General features: G+C 41.8%; 1 protein-coding gene across 1 annotated transcript in view; it reads right to left on the reverse strand.

The window, feature by feature from the left end:
- LOC140737272 (ADAMTS-like protein 2) overlaps positions 1-20,499 on the reverse strand; it is a 149,151-nt gene that overhangs the window by 50,904 nt on the left and 77,748 nt on the right. Inside the window, exons 7-11 of the mRNA XM_073063628.1 lie at positions 20,220-20,343; positions 19,155-19,235; positions 18,869-19,044; positions 11,536-11,713; positions 8,322-8,604 (exon numbers count right to left, since the gene is read on the reverse strand). Of these exons, the coding sequence (XP_072919729.1) occupies positions 8,322-8,604; positions 11,536-11,713; positions 18,869-19,044; positions 19,155-19,235; positions 20,220-20,343 (842 nt within the window). The remainder of the gene's footprint in view (positions 1-8,321; positions 8,605-11,535; positions 11,714-18,868; positions 19,045-19,154; positions 19,236-20,219; positions 20,344-20,499) is intronic.

A 20,499-nucleotide genomic window follows, 5' to 3' on the forward strand; every position in this document is an offset into this window, starting at 1 on the left:
GTCTATAATAACAATAATTTGCCAATTAACCTATGAAACCAGCATGTGTTCGAAGGGTGGGAGAAAACCAGAGGAAGCAGAAACTAGGGACAGTTAAGTGAGAACAGCTGTTTTTGGGCAAGTCCACATCTGCCATGTGGAGCGTGCTTAAAGACCAACCACAAATCAGAGGGAAGGACAATGATGGCAAGGTAAGAGGAGAGTGATGAATTTAGCCAAGAAGATTAAAATATATATATATAAATCTTAGGAAGCTAGAAACAAAAAGAGTCCTTGAGGATTATAAAGAAACCAGAAGAAAACTCAAGGGAATTAGGGAAGTCAGGAGGGGCCATGAAAAGTCCTTTGGCAACTAGGTTTAAAGAGAATCCCAAGGCATTGTATACATACATCAGGAGCAAGAGTACAACTCGGGAGAGGGTGGGACCACTCAAGGATAAACATCTTTACCTCCCCCCAAACTCTTCACTTTCCACAGGGATCACACTCGGATTCCCTTGTCCACTAATCTCACTCCTGACATATGTCCCTACATGCAACAGAAATTCTACACCTGTCCATTCACCTCCTCCCTCACCTCCACCATTCAGAACCCCAAGCAGTCCTTCCAGGTGAGGGAACATTTCACCTGCAAATCTGCTGGGATTACCTACTTATACATTGCTCTTGATGCAGCCTCTTCTGCATTGGTGAGACCTGATTTAAATTGAGGGAACTGTTTTGTCGAGCTCTTCCGCTCCTTCTGCAAAAAGCAAACTTTCCCATTGTCCAACCATTTTAATTCCAATTCTCACTGCCGTTCCAACAAGCCAGTCCATAACATCCTCTCATGCTAAGATGAGGGCACTCTCCAGGTGGAGGAACAATACCTCATTTTCTGTCTAGGTAGCCTCCAAACTGATGGCATTACTCCTTCCTTTCATCTCCGCCTCCATCCTTTCCCTCTTCTTTCTTTCCCCATTGGCCTCTTACCTCTTCTCCTCACCTGCTTATCACCTCACCCCTGACGCAACCCTGTGCCAATCCTTCTTCCCTTTCTCCCATGGTCCACTCTCCTCTCCAATCAGATTCCTTTTTCTCCAGCCCTTTACCTTTTCCACCCATCTAATATCATCCATCACTTTCTAGCTTGTCCTCCTCCTCCCCCCACCTCTTTAATCTGGCATTTTCCACCTTCCCTTCCAGTTCTGATGAAGGATCTTGGCCCAATATGTTGACTGTTATTCATTTCCATAGATGCTGCTTGACCTGTTGAGTCCCTCCAGCATTTTGTGTATGTTTCAATGGTGAATTGGCCGTTTAGATAGTGGTCTGTGATTAGTGATGTTCCACAGGGATCTATACTGGGACCACTGCTGTTTGTGATGTATATAAATGACCTCAATTAAAATGTAGATACATAGGTTAGTAAGCTTGCAGATGATTCAAAAATTGATGGTGTTATGGATAGCGTAGAAGACTAGCAAAGAATACAACAGGATATAGATCAGTTCCAGATATGGGCCAAGGAATGGCAGATGGAGTTTAACCCAGCCAATTGTAAAGTGTTGCACCTTGAAAGGTAAAATTTAAAGAGGCACACTGTCAAGGGCCAGACCCTTAATAGTGTTGAAGAGCAGCAAGATCTTGGGTTCCAAGTTCACAGCTCCCTAAAAGTGGCTACGCAGGTTGAAAGCACAAACACGAGGAAATCTGCAAATGTTGGAAATTCAAGGAAGTTAGAGAAATCAATGTTCAATGCCATCAGGTTGGAGGCTACCCAGACGGAATACAAGGTGTTTTTCCTCCAACCTGAGCACGGCTTCATCTTGACAGTAGAGGAGGCCATGGATAAACATATCAGAATGGGAATGGGACGTGGAATTAAAATGTGTGGCCACTGGGAGATCTTGCTTTCTCTGGACACCTGAACACCTACGCTCTGTCCGCCGAAGAAAGCAGGATCTCCCAGTGGCCACACATTTTAATTGATTTCTCTAACTTCCGTTAATGCCTCTCCTCCCCTTCTTACCCATCTCGCCCATCACTCTTTGTCTGTTCTCCATCTCGTGCTCCCCCCCCTTTCTTTCTCCCTAGGCCTCCCATCCCACGATCCTCTCCCTTCTCCAAGCTCTGTATCCCTTTTGCCAATCACCTTTCCAGCTCTTAGCTTCCCCTCCGGTCTTCTATCATTTCGGATTTCCCACACCCCCCTCCTATTTTCAAATCTCTTACTATCTTTCCCTTCAGTTAGTCCTGACGAAGGGTCTCGGCCCGAAACGTCGACAGTGCTTCTTCCTATAGATGCTGCCTGGCCTGCTGCGTTCCACCAGCATTTTGTGTGTGTTGCACAGGTTGGAAGGGTGATTTAGGAGGCAAATGTCATGCTTGCCTTCAGTAGTTGAATCACTGATTTTAAAAGTCAGGAAATTGTGCTGCAGCTTTATAAAACTCTTAGGCAGCATCTGAAGTATTGCATACAGTTCTGATCATCCTCTTATAGGAAGGATGTTGAAAGGGTGCACAAGAGGTTTACCAGGATGCTGCCCGGATTAGAGGACATATGCTATAAAGAGAGGCTAGACACACTTTAGTGATTAGCACCAGAGGCCAAGGAGAGATCTGATAGAAGTTATTAAGATTATGAGAGCATAAATAGACTAGAAAATCAGTTACCTTTCTCTCCCCAGGGTCAAAATGTCTAATACAAGAGGGCATGCATTTAAGGACAGAGGGGGCAAGTTCAAAGATGTGAGGGGCAAGTTTTTATTTTTATTATTTCCTGTTCTCTCCCCCTCCCCCCCCCCCCCGAGAGTGGTAGATGCCTGGGGTGGTGGTGGAGGTAGATACATTAGAGACTTTTAAGAGACATGAATGTGGGGAAAATGGAGGGATATGGACATTGTGTAGGCAGAGGGGATTCATTTGGTTGGCCGTATGATTACTAATTTAATAGGCTCGGTACAACATTGTGGGCTGAAGAGCCTGTTCCTGTGCTGTACTGTTCGATATACTCAGTAGATCGGGTAATACCTGATAAGAGAAACATTTACATTTTCAGTTTGATGATCCTTCATGATGCTGATAAGTGAGCTGGTAAGTCAAGTTTTAAGTTGTGGAGAGGGTAGGAGAGAACACAAGTTAAGTGGTTGTAAATATCCAATGAGATTAAGGGTGAAATGGGGCCAAGGAAGTGCGAATAAATGTTAGGGTCAGTCTCACAGAGATGTGAATGGGGGAAGAAGAATCGTTGTTGAAACTTACAGGGAAATCCTTTCTGGATGCTGTAAATATTTAAATGCAAAAGCAGAATGTGTGAAGTTGGAAGATATGATGTTATCCTTATAATTTATATTAAATTTCATTGAAACAGAGTTCACAGGCCGGGGTGGCAGACTGGGAGTGCAGGGTTATGAATGATCACAATGTCAGGGACATCCTTGCAGACTGAATGTAGGTCACACATTCAAGCACTTTGTTTCTCTGAGAGAGGAGACCACACAGAGAGCACTGAATACATTCTGCTAAATTGGAAGTCATACAAATAAATCACTGCTTCATGTGAAAGCTGTGTTTGGTCCCTTTGTAAACAGGCAGGTGCTGCATCTCAAGCTACTGAACAGCAAGGTACAATGGGAATGGGAGTGGACAGAGTCACTTGGTGAGGAAACAGAGCATTCAGCCTAGGGTGACCAAGGTGCCTATCTAAACCAATCCTATTTACCTGAATTTCAATCATATTCTCTATAAACTCTTCCTATCCATTTATTTCTCAAAGTGTCTTTTAAATGTTGTTAATGTACCAGCCTCAACCAATTTCTCTGGCAGCTCATTCCATATAATGGCCAATCTCAGTGTGAAAACTTTGTCCCACAAGTTTTATTAAATCTCTCGCTTCTCACCTTAAACATCCAGTTTCTGATTCCACAACTCTGCTAAAAAAAACTGTACATTCCTCTCTCTCTGCCTGCCCCTCATGATTTTATGGGAGATTACCTCTCATGATTTGCTGCACTTCTGAGATCATGGGGGGGGAGGGGGGGAGAAGAAGAATGAATGTCACAGGCTGCTCAACCTCTCTAGCTCAGTCCCTCGAGTCCCAGCAACATCCTTGTAAATTTTTTATGCATTCTTTCGAGCTCAATGGCAACTTTCCAAGAGCAAACTGAAGACAATATTCCAAACGCAGCCTCAACAATATTGAGAAATGACTGAGAGTTGAATGAGGAGGCTGGCGCAGTGGAAGAAGAGAACCAGAGGAAGCCTTTTCTGGTTCTATATGGGAGAAGAGGGGGCAAGGGCAGAAAGTGCTGGGAAGGAAATAAACATGGTTGAGGATCCAGTCCATGAGGAAGTAGGATCAACAAAACTAGCAGATGGAATCTGCAGGATGTGAGAGAGATGGAGAAATGAGGAGAAAGGAAAGAATCCCTTTCGGGAAGCCAAGTGGGAGGAACTGGAGTCATTAGCTGAAGGGAGAAGGGAGAAGGAAGAAGGGGTGCCGTGGGCAAGATTACCATCTAAATCAGTATTCCCTTTATCTTAAAATTTATCCTCTTTTCAGTTTAGATTTCTTTCCAAGATACTGAATGATCTGACATAATGCATGTGTTAACCAAGAATGGTTAATGAGAACTGAGCAAAATTGATTCCGATTTCTATATTATAAGAGGGGAAGTACAACTGAATCAGCAACACCTTGATGTCAAAGTTACAACCATTGCACCATGTGATCATCTCTCACTCAGCTATAAATTTCTCCGTGATGTTGAGCTGTGCTAAATATTGCAAATGTTTTTGTGACACTCAAGCTGTGTGTCTGCAGGACGAACAATGTCACCACTGTCAGCAACAGGCTAATGTTCCAAAAAACACCCCAACAATACACAACCATAACTTGCTTGTCCCCAACTCCAGTGTGTAGCCTATATCCAGCAAAATCTTGGCTGTGAATACACTCCCAACTTCCTTCTAATACGATTGCTTCATACACGAGAATGGGTGAGAATCACGAGGAAGAAAGTGAGGGCAGTGTCTATATGACAGTCAGGTACAGCCAACAGGGTTGAAACAACAAAAAGTAGTGGATACGGCCTCGTCCATCCTGGGTAGAGCCCTCCCCACAAAGCATTGCAACAAGAAAGCAGCATCCATCATCAGTGACCCCCCCCCCCCCAACTAAATCATCCAAGTCACACTCTCTTCTCGTTGCTGCCATCAGGAAGGAGGTACAGGAGCCTCAGGACTCACACCACCAGGTTCAGGAATAGTTACTACCCCTCAACCATCAGGCTCTTGAACCAAAGGGGATAACTTCACTCATCCCATCATTGAAATGTTCCCACAAACTATTGTTATGATCCCAGCACCCTCCTTCCTGAGAATCACAAGATCGCTATTAATTCGGGTCTTGGACCCAGAAAATGAGAGAGAATCCTCAGAGAGACAATGCAACAGATTTTGACCATTGTTTCTTGGAGACACCCTTGTGGATTGCGACTCTATACTACGTGCCAGCTCTCAGGGCTACATGGACACCCTCGGGCAATGTAGGGTAGGGATTGTATCACCCCACCTTGATTGACATCTACAACTCTGCAAGTCAAGATAAAAAGGGGCTACAGGAGGCAGTCCCCTAGCGACGCACCAGAAGGAGACACCATCGCTCCCGTGATAACGGGAAGCTATTTGGAAGCCACGTGTGGTTCGTTTCCCCTAGCCTGGGGAACGAGTGGCTGATAACACCGAAAAGGACTTCGAACTGACAACGGGGAACCCACGTTCCCGATTCAACGATTTGTGTCCAAAAGGCTGGCAAGTTTATTTTCTCACCAAAAATCACTCTTTCTCCAACACGTGAAACCCAGCGGTCCCCAAAAAGGCAAAAAGCCTGCATGAACTCGAGAGACTTTGATATTTCCATCGGACAATATTTTTACCCCTAGACAAACGATAGAGCTACTTCTTATTGTTGATTATTACTATACCTGCGCTTTAGATTGAGTATTGACGACGTATATTATCTGAATGTTTGTATTAACCTTACTTTTGTGCTCCTTTATAAATAAAAACGTTAAAAAATAGTACCATCAGACTTCAGCGGACCTCTCTATCTTTGCTGGTAAGTGACCCAGTTATGGGGTTCGTAACACTATGGACTTATTTATGTTGAATTTCCCCATGGGGATGAATAAAGTATCTATCTATCTATCTATTTTCAAGAACTATTCATCTTCAATATTTATTTACTTATTATTATTTCTTTCTTTTCATATGTGCACAGTTTGTCATCTTTTACACACTGGTTCAATGCTCAAGGAGCAGTCTTTCATTGATTTTATTATGGTTATTGAGGATTTATTGAGTATACCCATTAAAAAAAACCTCAGGGTTGTATATGGTGACATATGTACAGGTGTCCCCGTTTTTCGAACATTCGCTTTACAACACCTCGCTGTTACGAGAGACCTACATTAGTTACCTGTTTTCATTAACAGGTGCTTTCACTGTTACGAGAAAAGGCAGCGCACGCACGCCGAGCAGCCAAGCTCCTCACCCGGAACTGCATTCTAGCCGGCATTGCTTAAACACGTGCCTGTGAGCATCGATGTTTTATATCGATTTATTTTGTGCATCCATTAGCAAGATGAGTTCTAAGGTATCGGAAAAGCCTAAAAGAGCACATAAGGGTGTTACACTTAGCGTAAAACTAGACATAATAAAGCGTTTCGATTGTGGTGAACGATATAGTGAGTTTGGCTAAGGGTTTGTGGAAGTTGACTAAGATGATGTTGAAGAGGTTTTGGCATCCCATGACCAAGAACTTACAGATGAAGAGCTGATGAAGAGGAAAGGATAACAATCGAAACCGAACACAGCAGCAAACAGCCCAAAAGTGAAGTCATCCAGGAACTGAACGTGAAGCCACTGCGTGAGATTTTCGCTGCGATTGACAACGCTGCAATGATTGCAGAAAAGTACGACTTTAATTTTGAAAGGGTACGTAGGTTTAGGGCATATTTGCAGGATGGTTTGAGTGATTACAAAGAACTGTATGATAGAAAAATGCACAAGGCTAAGCAGTCAAGCATACTATCGTTTTTCAAGCCTTCCACATCAGCCACAGCAGACGATGAAACTCGACCTTCGCCATCGAGGCAGGCAGACATAGAAGATGACCTGCCTGCCCTGATGCAAACAGACGACGATGAGATGACACCCCAGCCTCCTCTATCTCCCACCACCCCAACCTCCGACGACTCAGCCTAAAACACCATCAGTGTGCTCGCTGTCTTCCCGATTCCAGTAAGTGAAACTATATACATATATAAACTGTATATACATTATTTCTACTTTATATAGGCTATGTATTTTTGTGTTATTTGGTATGATTTAGCAGCTTCATAGCTTAAAGGTTACTGGAAAGAGTGTTTCTGCCGAAAGCGCTTGCGTGAGACTTTCGCTACGGTGAACAATGCTGCAATGATTGCAGAAAAGTATTCCTACTTTATATAGGCTGTGTATTTATTAGATAATTCCTGCTTTTACTATATATTACAATTATTTTAGGTTTATGTGTTATTTGACATGATTTGGTAAGTTATTTTTTGGGTATGCGAACACTCACAAATTTTTCCCCTATATATAAATGGTAATTGCTTCTTCACCTGTACTTTGATAATAAATTTACTTTGAACTTTGAACAATGCTGTCGCATTGCCTCCACAACAACTGGTGGAGGCATACACCTCCAGGTGTATGCTGATCCAGGTCACTCCAGAAGTTAAAATTACTAAACTGGTATTGCCTGAGGAATTCCTGTTAATTGGCACAGATGCTGCCCAGAGAGAATGCACCAGTCCATGTCAATCCATAGATATAAAAATGCTACATATTTACCAGAGGAAGATTTGCAGCTTCATGTAAGTGACAGGCAAAACATAAAAGAAACATTTACAAAACAAAGGTGCCACATTTCACCTCTAGTTATATTCATGCCAGCCTAGCAAAAAGTATGCCCTCCTCATTTATCATATTTATAAGGAAGGTAAAAAAACATCTTAATTAATATGGCTCACTGAAGTGAAGGTCAAAATTATGTCTCCATTATTATAAATAACATTTTTTTAAATTACTAATCCATTCCATGTTTCAAGTATCTGCAGCCTCTCGTGTGCCCACATTTCTGCTGTTAACCATCAGGCTGACTGTTCACGACAAACGTGACCTTGCAGTGAGGCATAATGAGGATTACAAGGCCTATAATTCATTTCAGAATCTAATGGTTACATACGAGTTGGTGGATTGCCCAAATGAAGAAAGACTTCAAAGTTGAATCTTACCTTTCAGCGTCTGGTGACTGCACAGGCTCTGCCCTGTGGTTATTAACTAAATTCAAGAGGTGGAATGAGGTGGAATTGGAAAGCGGGTACAGTGAATCAGTTAATAGGCTGTAGCTAAATCTCTCCTCAGTTCCAGTGTTGATGCCCGGCTCAGAGTCCGTATGAAGTCGTTCAAGTATGCTCTCCTGCTTTGGTTCCTCAAGCTGCTGGCCGCTGGGTCCCATTCTGGAGTGGCTGGTGAAATTTTCAGATCCAAGTCTCGTTGACAGGTTGGCCTGAAGCTCTGTACAAAGGATGGGCAGAGCAGTATTCAGAGAACTGTTCCCACACATCTCTCGCAGACTGTTCTGCTGGGAAGTGCTTCTAAAGCTACTGTGGAAATGGGGGTGGTGCAACGTACTAGTTGTGTTCCAGGGTGTCGGGCTTAGGCTGATCATCTTGGACTGCAGGGCTGAGGAGGGAACATGGTGTTAGAATTTTATCCCTCAAATGACTGGGTAAGCAAACACCTGCACTCCTATACAAATCAAACTGATTAATGACAAGGTAGGTAGGTGTACTCTTAGATCATTCAGCCTTTGAAACCACACTGATCATTTTCTTACGATGTGGCAAATACCAACTTATCTACTTGCTTTTGAAAATTTTAGTGGTGAAAAATATCTATTTAATTGCAGTACCAGAATCAGACCACAGGTACACCAGACTCTGCCACTCTGAAGCAAGTGTTTCAAGGGCATTGAAGATAAAGGATTTTTGCATCTATCAAAAGCCACTGATCTCTCCTTTCCACATGGAGATAGAGGACACAATGGACAGATAACCCACCACTCCATGAGTGCAAGCAGACATGGGGCATTTGGAGGGAGAAACCATCAGAAGAATGGAACTTTACACACATTCAGCAGACCATAAGAACATTATAACTGTTTGTAATGATTCTGTTATAATACAAGTGCTTGGTTAAATTGAAACATTTCAATCCTTCATCAGAACACCCCTACTGGGCAATCTGGCTGCAATCTCAAATGCAGCAGCAGTGCTTGGTGAAACCGTACAGCACACCAAATCAAACACCTTCTCTCATCTGCACTTTTTCAAACTGTTCAAGCCTGCTTCAAATGGAAAGTCCTAATTTACTATCAGCTAACTCGCATTAACTACCATCCCTTACTCAGTGCTTCACGTGCCCAAGAACAACTCTACTTCTGTTCTCTCTCTGTCCTGTTATGCGCCCAGAACCCCTCTGATTTGTGCCAAAAACTGAATTTTTTTAATCAATCTTCTACTGTTATGATTATAATATTTCATTTAAGTGGCAGTCAATGCATTATTTAAATGTTGGAAGACAGAAATGTTGAAGCTTGAGAGGCAGCTGGTACAGCCTCATCACCAGAACCCAAGTTCCATCCTGACCTCAGGTGCTGTCTGAGTGAAGTTTGCACATTCTCCATGACCCCTGTGTTTTATTTCCCCTGTGTGCCCTGGTTTCCTCTAGGATTGGTGTAAATGGGTGCTTGATGGTCGGCATGGGCTCAGTCATTAAGGTCTTGTTTCTCTCCTCTTTTGCTTGATGAGATCTAGTGTCACTGTAAACCAAGCATGTGGGTAAGGCAACCAGTTTCAAAAATACATTGGCCATCATTGCAAATATCCAAGGCCACACCTGCATTACTCTTAATGTCCCTACCAAAGAAAGGATTTACTTGCTCTACAGGGAGCACAACAAAGATTTTCAATCCATTAATGGTGGGGCTGCCATATGAAGAGAGACTGAGCCTGTATTCATTAGAGAGGTCTCATTGAAATATATGAAATTCTGACAGAGTAGGATGTGAACAGGTTACTTCCCTTAACTGGGAGAACATCAGCAATCAGGGTTCAGGGTTTTAGGATACTGAGGAATTACAACCGAGGTAAGGAGAAATGTCTGCACGGTAATACTGTGGAAGTCTCTACTACAGAAGGCCAAGTCACCAAAAATATTTAGTCAGAGATTTAGTCAGAGTCATATCTCACTGAGTGAGTGTGTGTACACACACACACACACACACACACACACACACACACACACACACACACACACACACACACACACACACACACACACACACACACACACACACACACACACACACACACACACACACACACACACACACACACACACACACACACTTACTTACTTACCTTCTATGCCATGCTGTTTTAAGTTCTCTTTTAGAGAATTCTTTGCTGGAAAGCAGTCCTCAAGGCTGGGAAACCCACAGGAATTTAGATGAAAAGCACAGGTGTGGGATTAAGCAGGAGACCTCTTTGCCGGGAGCCAGCACAGGCATAAAGGTCTATTTGTGATTTTATGAAATTTGGGACTTTCCATTACCTGGCCATGAATCACACTGCTCTCTGGGGGAGCTAGCACAGTGCCATGTTTTCCTAAACATACTGATGACAACATTTCAAAAATGCTCCAATAACTCTGAAGATTTTCAATGTGCCAGGATTGTGAAAATTGTAGATATTTCCTTTTTTTAAATCCTGGTAAAGAGTGGCTGAGGAGATACATTAAAAGCATTGGAATATGCATATAGTAATGGATCTTAGGTTACTGGAAGAAGCACAGAGTGTAATGTATTAGTCAGCGGACCCAAGTACAGGTGGCTTAATATCAATCGTGATTCCATGGATGAATAAAAAGGATTAAGGTGCAATGGGAAAATGGAGTTTCAAAAGAGACTGGAGAGGACAGATGCCAAAGTAGTACATGTGGAAAAATTGGAATAGAGAAGATGCCACAGTAATGACAGGAGGTGATGGTAACACTTGGAAGATAATCAATAAGTGACTGATGAGAAGGTGGGGAATAGTGGATAGAAGTGTAAGTGTAAGAAGGGGGAAGACATGATTTAAATCACAAAGACAAACAAATATTACAAAGAGCCAAATTTATGAGTGTTTCTATGTTTTTTTTGAGAAATTGCAGTTTGAATCTTTCTTCCTGAACTGTTCCAAACTTCAGTTCACATGCAATTCACTTTGCACAGAATTCATTTTCTGATTTGTAAGCTGAGCAATAGGATGTCAGGCACTTTGATTCATTGAGAGAGAGGTACTGTGCTTCAGTACAGGTTGGGACAGAAGTTATTGTCATGCTTTATCAGTGTGATCTCACTTAAGCTACCATAATCAGCATCATTGGGAAGCAATGCCTCACCATTACGGCCTGAGTGGAGCTTGACTTGATGCCAGTTGTTGTCACCATCTTCATACTTTGACTCAGGTACACTGAAGTAGAAGGGACTCCGATCAGGCGGTGCAGACTTCAACACAGGCGGCCGCGGGATCGTGTACTCATACGTTACGTGTGGCATCTTCCCATTCAAGTTGTAGTACTGGTTTAGCAGAAAGAGAGAATTATAACTGAAGAGGCACAAAGTCACCTTGGTATAACTATATCCTTTCTACGAGAATACTAGCACTGATCTCAAGCTAAGCAGAAGAGAAGATATCCAATGACATTTGGCACCAAGAAGATTAAATAGGGTTAAGAGTGTGAAGAAGGGAAATGGAGAGATTGTTAGTTGATTATTGGAACAAGCTTTAGATTTCCACAATTAGGACAAAACAGATGAAGGGTTCAAGTGTCTTCCATCTGTATTCCTAACAAACTCCTATCGTGATCTTTCTTGTGGTTTGCTGCTGTTCCAATAGCAAGAGGGTCCTGCCATTCTCAATTTTCCTCTGTTGTCACTTCCTCTGTCTAAACATATGTTTGCACAATCTCCTCATCTTAACTGAATGGGGATGAGAATTCTGAATATTGCAAAATATTTCCCCATCTTTGTCCTTACTGCCTGCCTGACAAACTATTTATTTTTTGCCTTATAGTACCCTGTTTGAGAAATGCTTCGAGCACAAAATTAATTTCATTGTGTTATCTGTGGATTAATTTTAGCAGTCTCCTCTCCATGGCTGAGGTTGCAGATTCGCACCGCATCCCAGAGAGCTGAAAACAGTGTCCAGTCTAAACTGCAATTGGGAGAGAATTCCAGACGTGATGTGTAAAGCAGATCAATCTTAAAGATCCCTTGGCATCTTTTCCATCTGCAATCTGTCTGCAAAATATCAACCTTGCAGTCTGTGCCAACTATAGCTCATTAGGAAAAGTGTCAGACTCTACAAATATACTGGACTAGATACAGTATAGAAAATTTAAAATACACTTCAATATTCTTCTAACCCACCTCACAAAAATGTAGTTGATCACTGCCACAATTCTGCTTAGGGCACATGCCTGGGCACCCTGTATGTGGTTCCTTCGGGAACTCAGCAGTAAAGAGTCAGTCCAGTTGGGAAGGTATCTACACACTTCAGAGGTCATAGCAATGGGAGTTTGGAGAATTACAAGTACCACATGACTGTCTTCAGGATGCTCAACTGGGGCTAGGTTGTGCCATAGTCTGGGAAAAGCAGAACAGGAAGCTCTGAACTAACTCAGGAAAGCTTACAGATGATAAAAGAAGTCAGCTGAAGAAAACTGCATCATCTATAATGATTGGAGACAGATCAAAAAGGGTTAATGGAAAGGGTTGCGGGGCCCTCATCTGTAAACTGCACTCTAGACGTCAATGGGTGGCACTCTGTCCTTTCATCTTTCGGAGTTCTACTCGAGTGCAGATAAGACGGATTTGCTTCTGTGAGCTGTGCAAGTTGGGTCAGCCTGAACTGCCAGTACTTTGGAATACACCAGGTGGGAAAACAATGAAAATGAGTAGTGAGATAAAGATACGACAGTCTGGCACAGTGAGGGAGTGCTGCTCTGAGATAAGAACTAAGGCCGAAACAAGTCTAGCAGCAATACATACCTTATCTGACCTTATTCCAGGTTTAAAGCAGCAGCATCTCTAATGAGTACTCAATGAATCATTTTAACATAAACGGAAACCACAAAAGGTGCTTCATTTCCAGTTATTTCCACAGGTTCCTACAGAAATACTGATGAATAATGTGGCACCAATAAAGTATTTGGTCCCATCATGACATCACGAAGGAACTACCTGAATGTTTCCAGTAAAGATGTCTCTCCGCAACCCCATCCCCCCATCATGACTGTGCTGGTTCACCGAAGGAACTATCGGAACGTTTTCAGTTACAATCTCTCCCTCTTCCCATATCCCTGCAACTTCTTCCTTATCATACAGTTATCATATTCCCTTTTAACTAGTATTCAATCCCTTTCTTCAATCATTTTAGGCAGTACATATTGCATTTCATAAAACTGTTCCACCTCATCTCTCACTACCCTGCAGTCTGATGTTACCCCTCTTTAAGTCCTCTAAATCTCCTCTGCTCCAAGGAGAAAAATTCCAGTAATTCCACTTCCTCAAATCACTGAACTCTCTCATCTATACGTCAATGAATTTTCCCTCCTGCTTCTCCATTCACAGTGGCATTTGGAATTAGATCAAATACTCAAGCCAAGGACAAAACTACGTGTTGTGAAAGGTTTAACTGACTTTGTTTTTGCACAACATGTCATCTATTTATAAAGTCAAACATGCACTCCTGGCATTTTGGACTAATGCAGTTAGACAGGATATTGTCACCACAATGGGTAAATAAGAACAAATCCTTTTAACATCACAGCAAATTTATGTTAAAAAGCATCATATTTTATTAATGCATTCCCTATCTGACCACTGGCTAATTTTACCTGATGGGAAAGGAGTTCACTCAAGACAATATGAAGAAAATTAATTTTAAAAAATAATTCACAAAAACCAAGGACAGGGAGCAATAAATTAAGTCGACGAAAGACATGTCATAATCACAAATTTACAGATGCAAAATCCTCAATATATACCTTTAATTTTATTGCCAAAACAGATGTTGCTCCCCTCCTGTCAAATGAACTGCTCCTCAGGGCTGCTGACCTATAACACCATAAGATGAAGAGATTGTTGTCAGAAGCACAATCCAAGAGTTAATGCTGGATTCACATTGCATGTTAGCTCTTCAGTAGCAAAGGCAACATTCAAAACTTTCCAAAAACTACATTTGAAATGAGGAAGCCAGTCTAAGGGGACAAGAACCTACATGAGGAATTACTGCCTTAACAAATTTTGTTTGTTCATTGTTTCCAAAAAAAAAACACGTTTCAAAAGATTTTTCTGACTTAATTTCTCAGCGCCTACATCAGAGACAACTGTTCCAGACTTCATGGAGGTGGTGTCCAGCACCAACTCAACAAGAAATTCCTCCCATTTCATTCCAGCTTCATGGTTAGGCCTACTATTGAATCTGACTAGGGCTGTTTACAGGAGTGAGGCTTCACTGAGAAAGCACATGGCAGCTTTATACACTTCCTTTATATTCAACTGCTGAGGTTCAGGCTTTGCCGGTAAAAGTCTGCATTTATTGCCTGCATCTTGTCAATTTTCAAGAAAATGTTGCTGGTGTGCCACCTTCTCAAATCAATGAAGTCCATGCAATGGAACAGCACTCACAAAACTGCTAAAATGACATGTTACAAGATTCTGGCAGACACTTATGAAGGGGGCATGGATGAACAATTGTGTTAATTTTAAACAGCAGGCTGATATCAGCTGCCTTCTTCTCAGGAGAGATCAGGACAACGAATCAAATCAGAGAGAATAGAGCAGCCAAGTCATGGAAAGCCTGCAACCATTTCAGTGTCTTATACCTGGTCATCTTTGACCTGGTCAGTAACTCAGTGGCCCTCTCAGCTATCACCTCAGTTTCAGCATTGCTTCTCTCAAATGATTTCTTCAGCCTCTGACGCCATGGATCAACAACCCAGTGCAGCAGTTCATTTGACAGGGTGGGGATGGGGAGAAAGCAACATGAATTTGGCAGCAACATTTATGATGTGTAAATTCAACAGTCTGAGCTTATTGAATGTTTGGAACTCATTGATTGGAAAATTGTTCTGAAGAACAGTGACAGCTTGGGGAATCACTTGGCACCAGGTGAGATCTAGTGCTGACATTCCTTCACAGTTTTTGCAAAAGCAATGCAAAGTTTTGAATGTTCCATTTTGCCCAGAATCCACTGATAATAATGGATAGGTCTGTGCCTTGTTGCCTAATCATGCAGTCAAGTGCACAGATTCCCAGTTTCACTTATTATGTAGTTGAATGGAGAAAACAAAGCTGTAATGGAAAAAATTGCTTGAAAGAACCCGGATTTCAGTGTTCCATTCTGACCTGAGAGGATCTGAGAACATTTTGGAACCTAACAATTACCTCGTTGGTTTTTTTTTTAAACACAAACAAAGAGAGCAGCAATTTAAGCAGAGCAAGGTCTCAGACATGACAATGAAGCAAAACTCCAAGTGACTTGGTTACCTAATAAATGTCACTCAGGAGTCTGAAAGGAACCCTTGCTGTTCTGTGCCACGTAGGCTTTTGGTTTAAAGCTCATCGACTAGATGATCCTCACCCAAGACATACGACTACATCAGTATCTGCTATCTGTGTCTGATCAAATCAGGGAGCAGTTGAACCAGCAACTTTCTGGTTTAGAGGTGGGAATGTTACTAAGATATCATTCTGCAGAGTGAAATGGCCACTGGCTTAGGACAGAATTCAGTTGTGTAAGATGACCCCAGAGTCTTCAGAAACTACAGCCTACCTCAAGGGCACTGACAGTAAAGGCAATTAAAAAAACACTTCTATAAATTTTAAACAATCAGCGTCATTATAACCTTGCACCTCATTGCCTGCCCATACTGCACTTTCTCTGTAATTGTAACACTTTAATCTGCATCAGTTATCACTTTCCCTTATACTAGCTCAATGCACCATTGAAATTAATTGATCTGTATGAACAGTATGCAAAACAAGTTTTTCACTGGACACATGTGACAACAATAAACCATTTTGTCAATTGTAAAGATATTAGTTGTGGAGAAAATAACCAGCTTGTTTGATGGTCAGAATATCCATACTTGGAAAGGAGAATCTATTCACTTCCTGCTACAGCAGGTCATTTTCTGATGGGCAACCAATGGCAGGAGTGTGGGGGTGGGAATTAGAGGCAGGAAGTCCTGATATAGACAGCACTTCCCAGACTCACCATGGGTATATGTCTAGCCCTCATCTTCTGTTCTCAAGAAAGGTCAACTAAATGAAACACAAGAATCAGTGAGAATTTCCTCTGTGTGCCCTACAAAGTCTTTGTTTCTTTAAGATGCAGTTTCTGGCAGATGAACTGACATTAATAAATTCCTAACAGAGCTGGGGAGGAAGGGTTTTAGATCTCTCCATTTCATTCAGCCAGTTTTACCTCATCAACCACGGTCTTAAAATAATGCATCTCCCAAAACACTTCAAATTTGGAGCTCTGAAATCTGCTATTTTTTTTTTAAAGCAGATGTTTTAAAAATTATCAAATGAGACAACTATAGGAATGAGTCAGATAATCTCACAAACATGAGATAGAGATATGCAGCTTACTATGTGGGCATGCAGTGGTCAGTAATTTAATTAGCATTTAGTTTGAAAAACCATTTTAAATCCATAAACTCTATGCTACATCACTTTCATGAGAATTGGCAGCTAAAGGTGCTGACTAGCCAATCCATACAAGGAAGGTAAATTGGATTTTTACTCATTACAATTAGTGAACAAATGGGTCTAGCTTAGATAGAAATCTTGGTTAGTATGGATGAGCTGGGCAGAAGATCCATTTCTACGCCATACTACCCTACAAGTCTAAATAATGGCAAGAGCTTACATGCCTTCAGACTTTTTAATCTGTACAATACATTTTCCATAGTCATTTACCACATTATTAGAGTTAAGAAAGTTGATATCTGGGAGTACAGCATTACCAACATTGACATAAAACTAGCAGAGACAAAATTCAGAGACTAGAGCTGAATAATGTTTATCAGTGGAGGGAAGCATGCTGTGGTTTTCTCTTGGGATTGCAATTGCTGACTTTAATGGAACAAAATGTGTGGGAAGCCCACAGAACTAATAACAGGAATGGTCAGTTATTTTATTTAAAAATCTGTAACTACCAGATTTTACAACACTGAGGAGATTGATTAAAGAATTGAAATCTTGATGTACCTGCATAGTGAACATGAAGAGGTTGTTTCTTCTTCTGTGAATGTAGAAATAGGACTCATTGTTTAAAAAGCAAGAAGGTACTTATCTAACAGAGGTGAAAAGATATTTTCCCCCTCATCATGGTCTTAGGAAAACTCCTGCCCAAAAATTATGTCTTTAAATATTTTGAAGGAGTATGTGGAACAATTCGTGAAAGAAAAAGGGGGGTGAAGTGTTGTGAGACTTCGGTCACAATTTATTCAGTCACAATAGCAAGGAGATGAGAGAGCCTTGGTGAACTGAGCTGAAAACCCTAATTCTACCTTAGACTAGATTTCCCTCAACTTGCACTGCTATCATTATTTATTTTTGTTTATTTTGTCATGCAAGTTATGTATAATTAATGTTAATTTAAGCTTATATCATTTATTGTGCCATGCTTGGAATATGAGAATTCTTTCTAAATCATTAGGGAACTGTGTCTAATTCTGGGCAGGCTTTAAGGGAGTACTGGTGAGTTTAGGCTGGATTCTGACTGGAGGATTCATTCCCCAATCCTACAGATGGCAGCTTCACACCAACTAACCTCTTAACCCCAAGCACTTATGACTGATTGCGCAGTTCATCGTGTACTGGAGGTCAACTGTATGGTCAGACTGAAATAACTAGATTTGTGCTTTTTTGGGGGGAAGACAATGCAGGGATAAGTGAATTCATGTGGCTTCAAAATACTTGGAATTAAAAACTAGGGTTAAGTTGGGGTTATATGAAAGGGTGGTAGAAGTTTTCAATAGCAATTTTACTAGAGTATTTGAAGAGAAAGCATTGCACACTATTGCTTTTGATATAGAACAAGTAAATGCACATCTTTAAATGATCCAGTATCATCACAATGAGCTGAGAACTACGCATTCAGGTATGTGCTGCGTCGTTCTCCGATTCCATCCATCAATACCTGGTCTGCCTGAGGCAGATTTAGGACAGCTTGAGCTGTACAAACAGTTATGTGTCCTAAGCTACAACGAGGCTAATGAGGGAAAAGGTCAGTGAGGCTGGTGCACATCAACGCCCAATAGCATTGCACACACAGAAAGGATGGATTTGTTGTGTTCCAGTTAAGTACTCAATTAAGTCTGGGAAATAACCAACAACTGGAATAGAACCATAGCAACAGGCCTAATTTATAAGTGGAAATAAAGATTTTTTTTTCAAATTAAAAGAGGACAAGGAAGAATATTTCAAGGCAATGATCCTGCTACTCCTGAGATTAGAGGCTACCCTCTTTTCTTGCAGAGTCTATTGTCCTTTTCTTGTACATTCCCATCCATTTCTGGCTCTTATACTAAGTACTTGTTGATAGGACATACAATTACCCTATGGGTTCAGGTAACCGGCATTGAGCACACATGGGGTACAAACTAGTGAGCAAAAGGTAGAGTGCTTGCTCGGGGTGTTATCTGTGTTACGTACCATTACATTCAGTCCTTGGTTGGTTGGTCCTTGGGCAATAATGTATTCAAAGCCATCAGACAGCGGATTCGCAGGTCGTCTGTACTTGAACACTGTACCAGCCACTCGAAAATTCCGAGGATTGTCAATCGCTGTGTTCCCATTAAAGAAAAAGTAGCCACCTTCATCTGCAAGAGCTTTGGAGGGGGGAGGGGGAAGAAAGGAATAATATATATTGTGTTGTTAATGAAGAAGGAGGAGGTGGGGAAAAGGGATTAAAAAGTATGAAACGATTTGGCAGAATTACCTAAAATATTTTCTGTTTTTCTCCGTTCAATTATTTGGATGTCAGAAGCACCAACAGGAATGTTTGTAATAAAGAGATAACCTGCAGTATAAAGAAGATGAGGACATCAAACCCTAATCACTTCAGCTGCCTCTGAACACAACCATTAAGGAACATCCGGTGCATTAAACCCCAGCCTAACATGGAATTCTGAGCTTCAGTTGCAGGGAAACTTCTCCAGGGGTTGCAGACAAGTTTTAGTCACAACTTGCGTGACTGGTTGGTAAATACCAAGTACCACATTCATATTACACTGGCTGTCCAAACAGTCCTCACTCCCTTCACCTCAAACTTGACATCTGGGCCTACAGCCATTTAGGAAGAAAGCTTAGGAATTCCCTCCTCAAACCTTCCTGCATCTTTTCATTAAATCTTTCATAACCTTCTATGACACAGCTTCTGGTCAACAATTTTAATGTGTCTTTTTTGTGGGGAAAATAGCTTGCTGTTGTTTTGTGATGTCTGAGGCACTATACAAAGCCAAGCTACTGCCTGCATGACCTGATGGCTCAGTCAATCCATGGTTTCCGTTCAACATTGATCCAAAATGATAAGTGAGTACAAGAGGCTCCACAGGGTTGATATTAAAACAACTCAGGAAAGCAGCTAATATGATCAAGGACCCACTCCCACCCCAGTCATTCTCACTGTCCTCTTCCCCACCCATCAGAAGCCCGACAGCACACACCACCAGACCCGAGGACTACTTCGATCCTACCGTTATCAGATGAACTCTTGGCCCCCTAATCCACCTTGCCGTAGCCCTGAGCCTTACTGTGCCCCTGCACTGCACCTTCTCTGTAACTACGCTGTACCTTGAATTTCTTTGTGTTTGCTACCTCATTGTAAATCACAAATGGCATGATCTATCTGGATGGCACAGAAAAAACTTCTCACTGTCTCTCAGTACATATGTCAATGATAAACCAGTTACTATTACCTCTCACAATGTCAGGATGCCCTTCACATCCATGAATACCAACTGTTAATCTGTGAGAGAAACACAAAACCAAACTGGGCTCTAACCTAAATGTGTGATGCCTCGTCGATAGGTGCCTGAGATCCGGAAACAGGTGCTGCCATCACCGCCGCATAGTCCACATTTATCCAACCTTTTGGAGGAATAAAGGAGACCGTCGCATCCGATGGGCTGCAGAGAAAACACTGTTACTATCCTGATGACTTGACAAGCCAATGATCTATTCAATACCAATCACCCTCCCTCACACTGAAATTCTGCAAAGTCCCCATTCAAATCCCTTTCACATCTGCTTCCACCATCATGACAGACAGGGGTAGACGTATA

Source organism: Hemitrygon akajei, chromosome 12 (assembly GCF_048418815.1).
Source record: "Hemitrygon akajei chromosome 12, sHemAka1.3, whole genome shotgun sequence".
Taxonomy (NCBI): Eukaryota; Metazoa; Chordata; class Chondrichthyes; order Myliobatiformes; family Dasyatidae; genus Hemitrygon; species Hemitrygon akajei.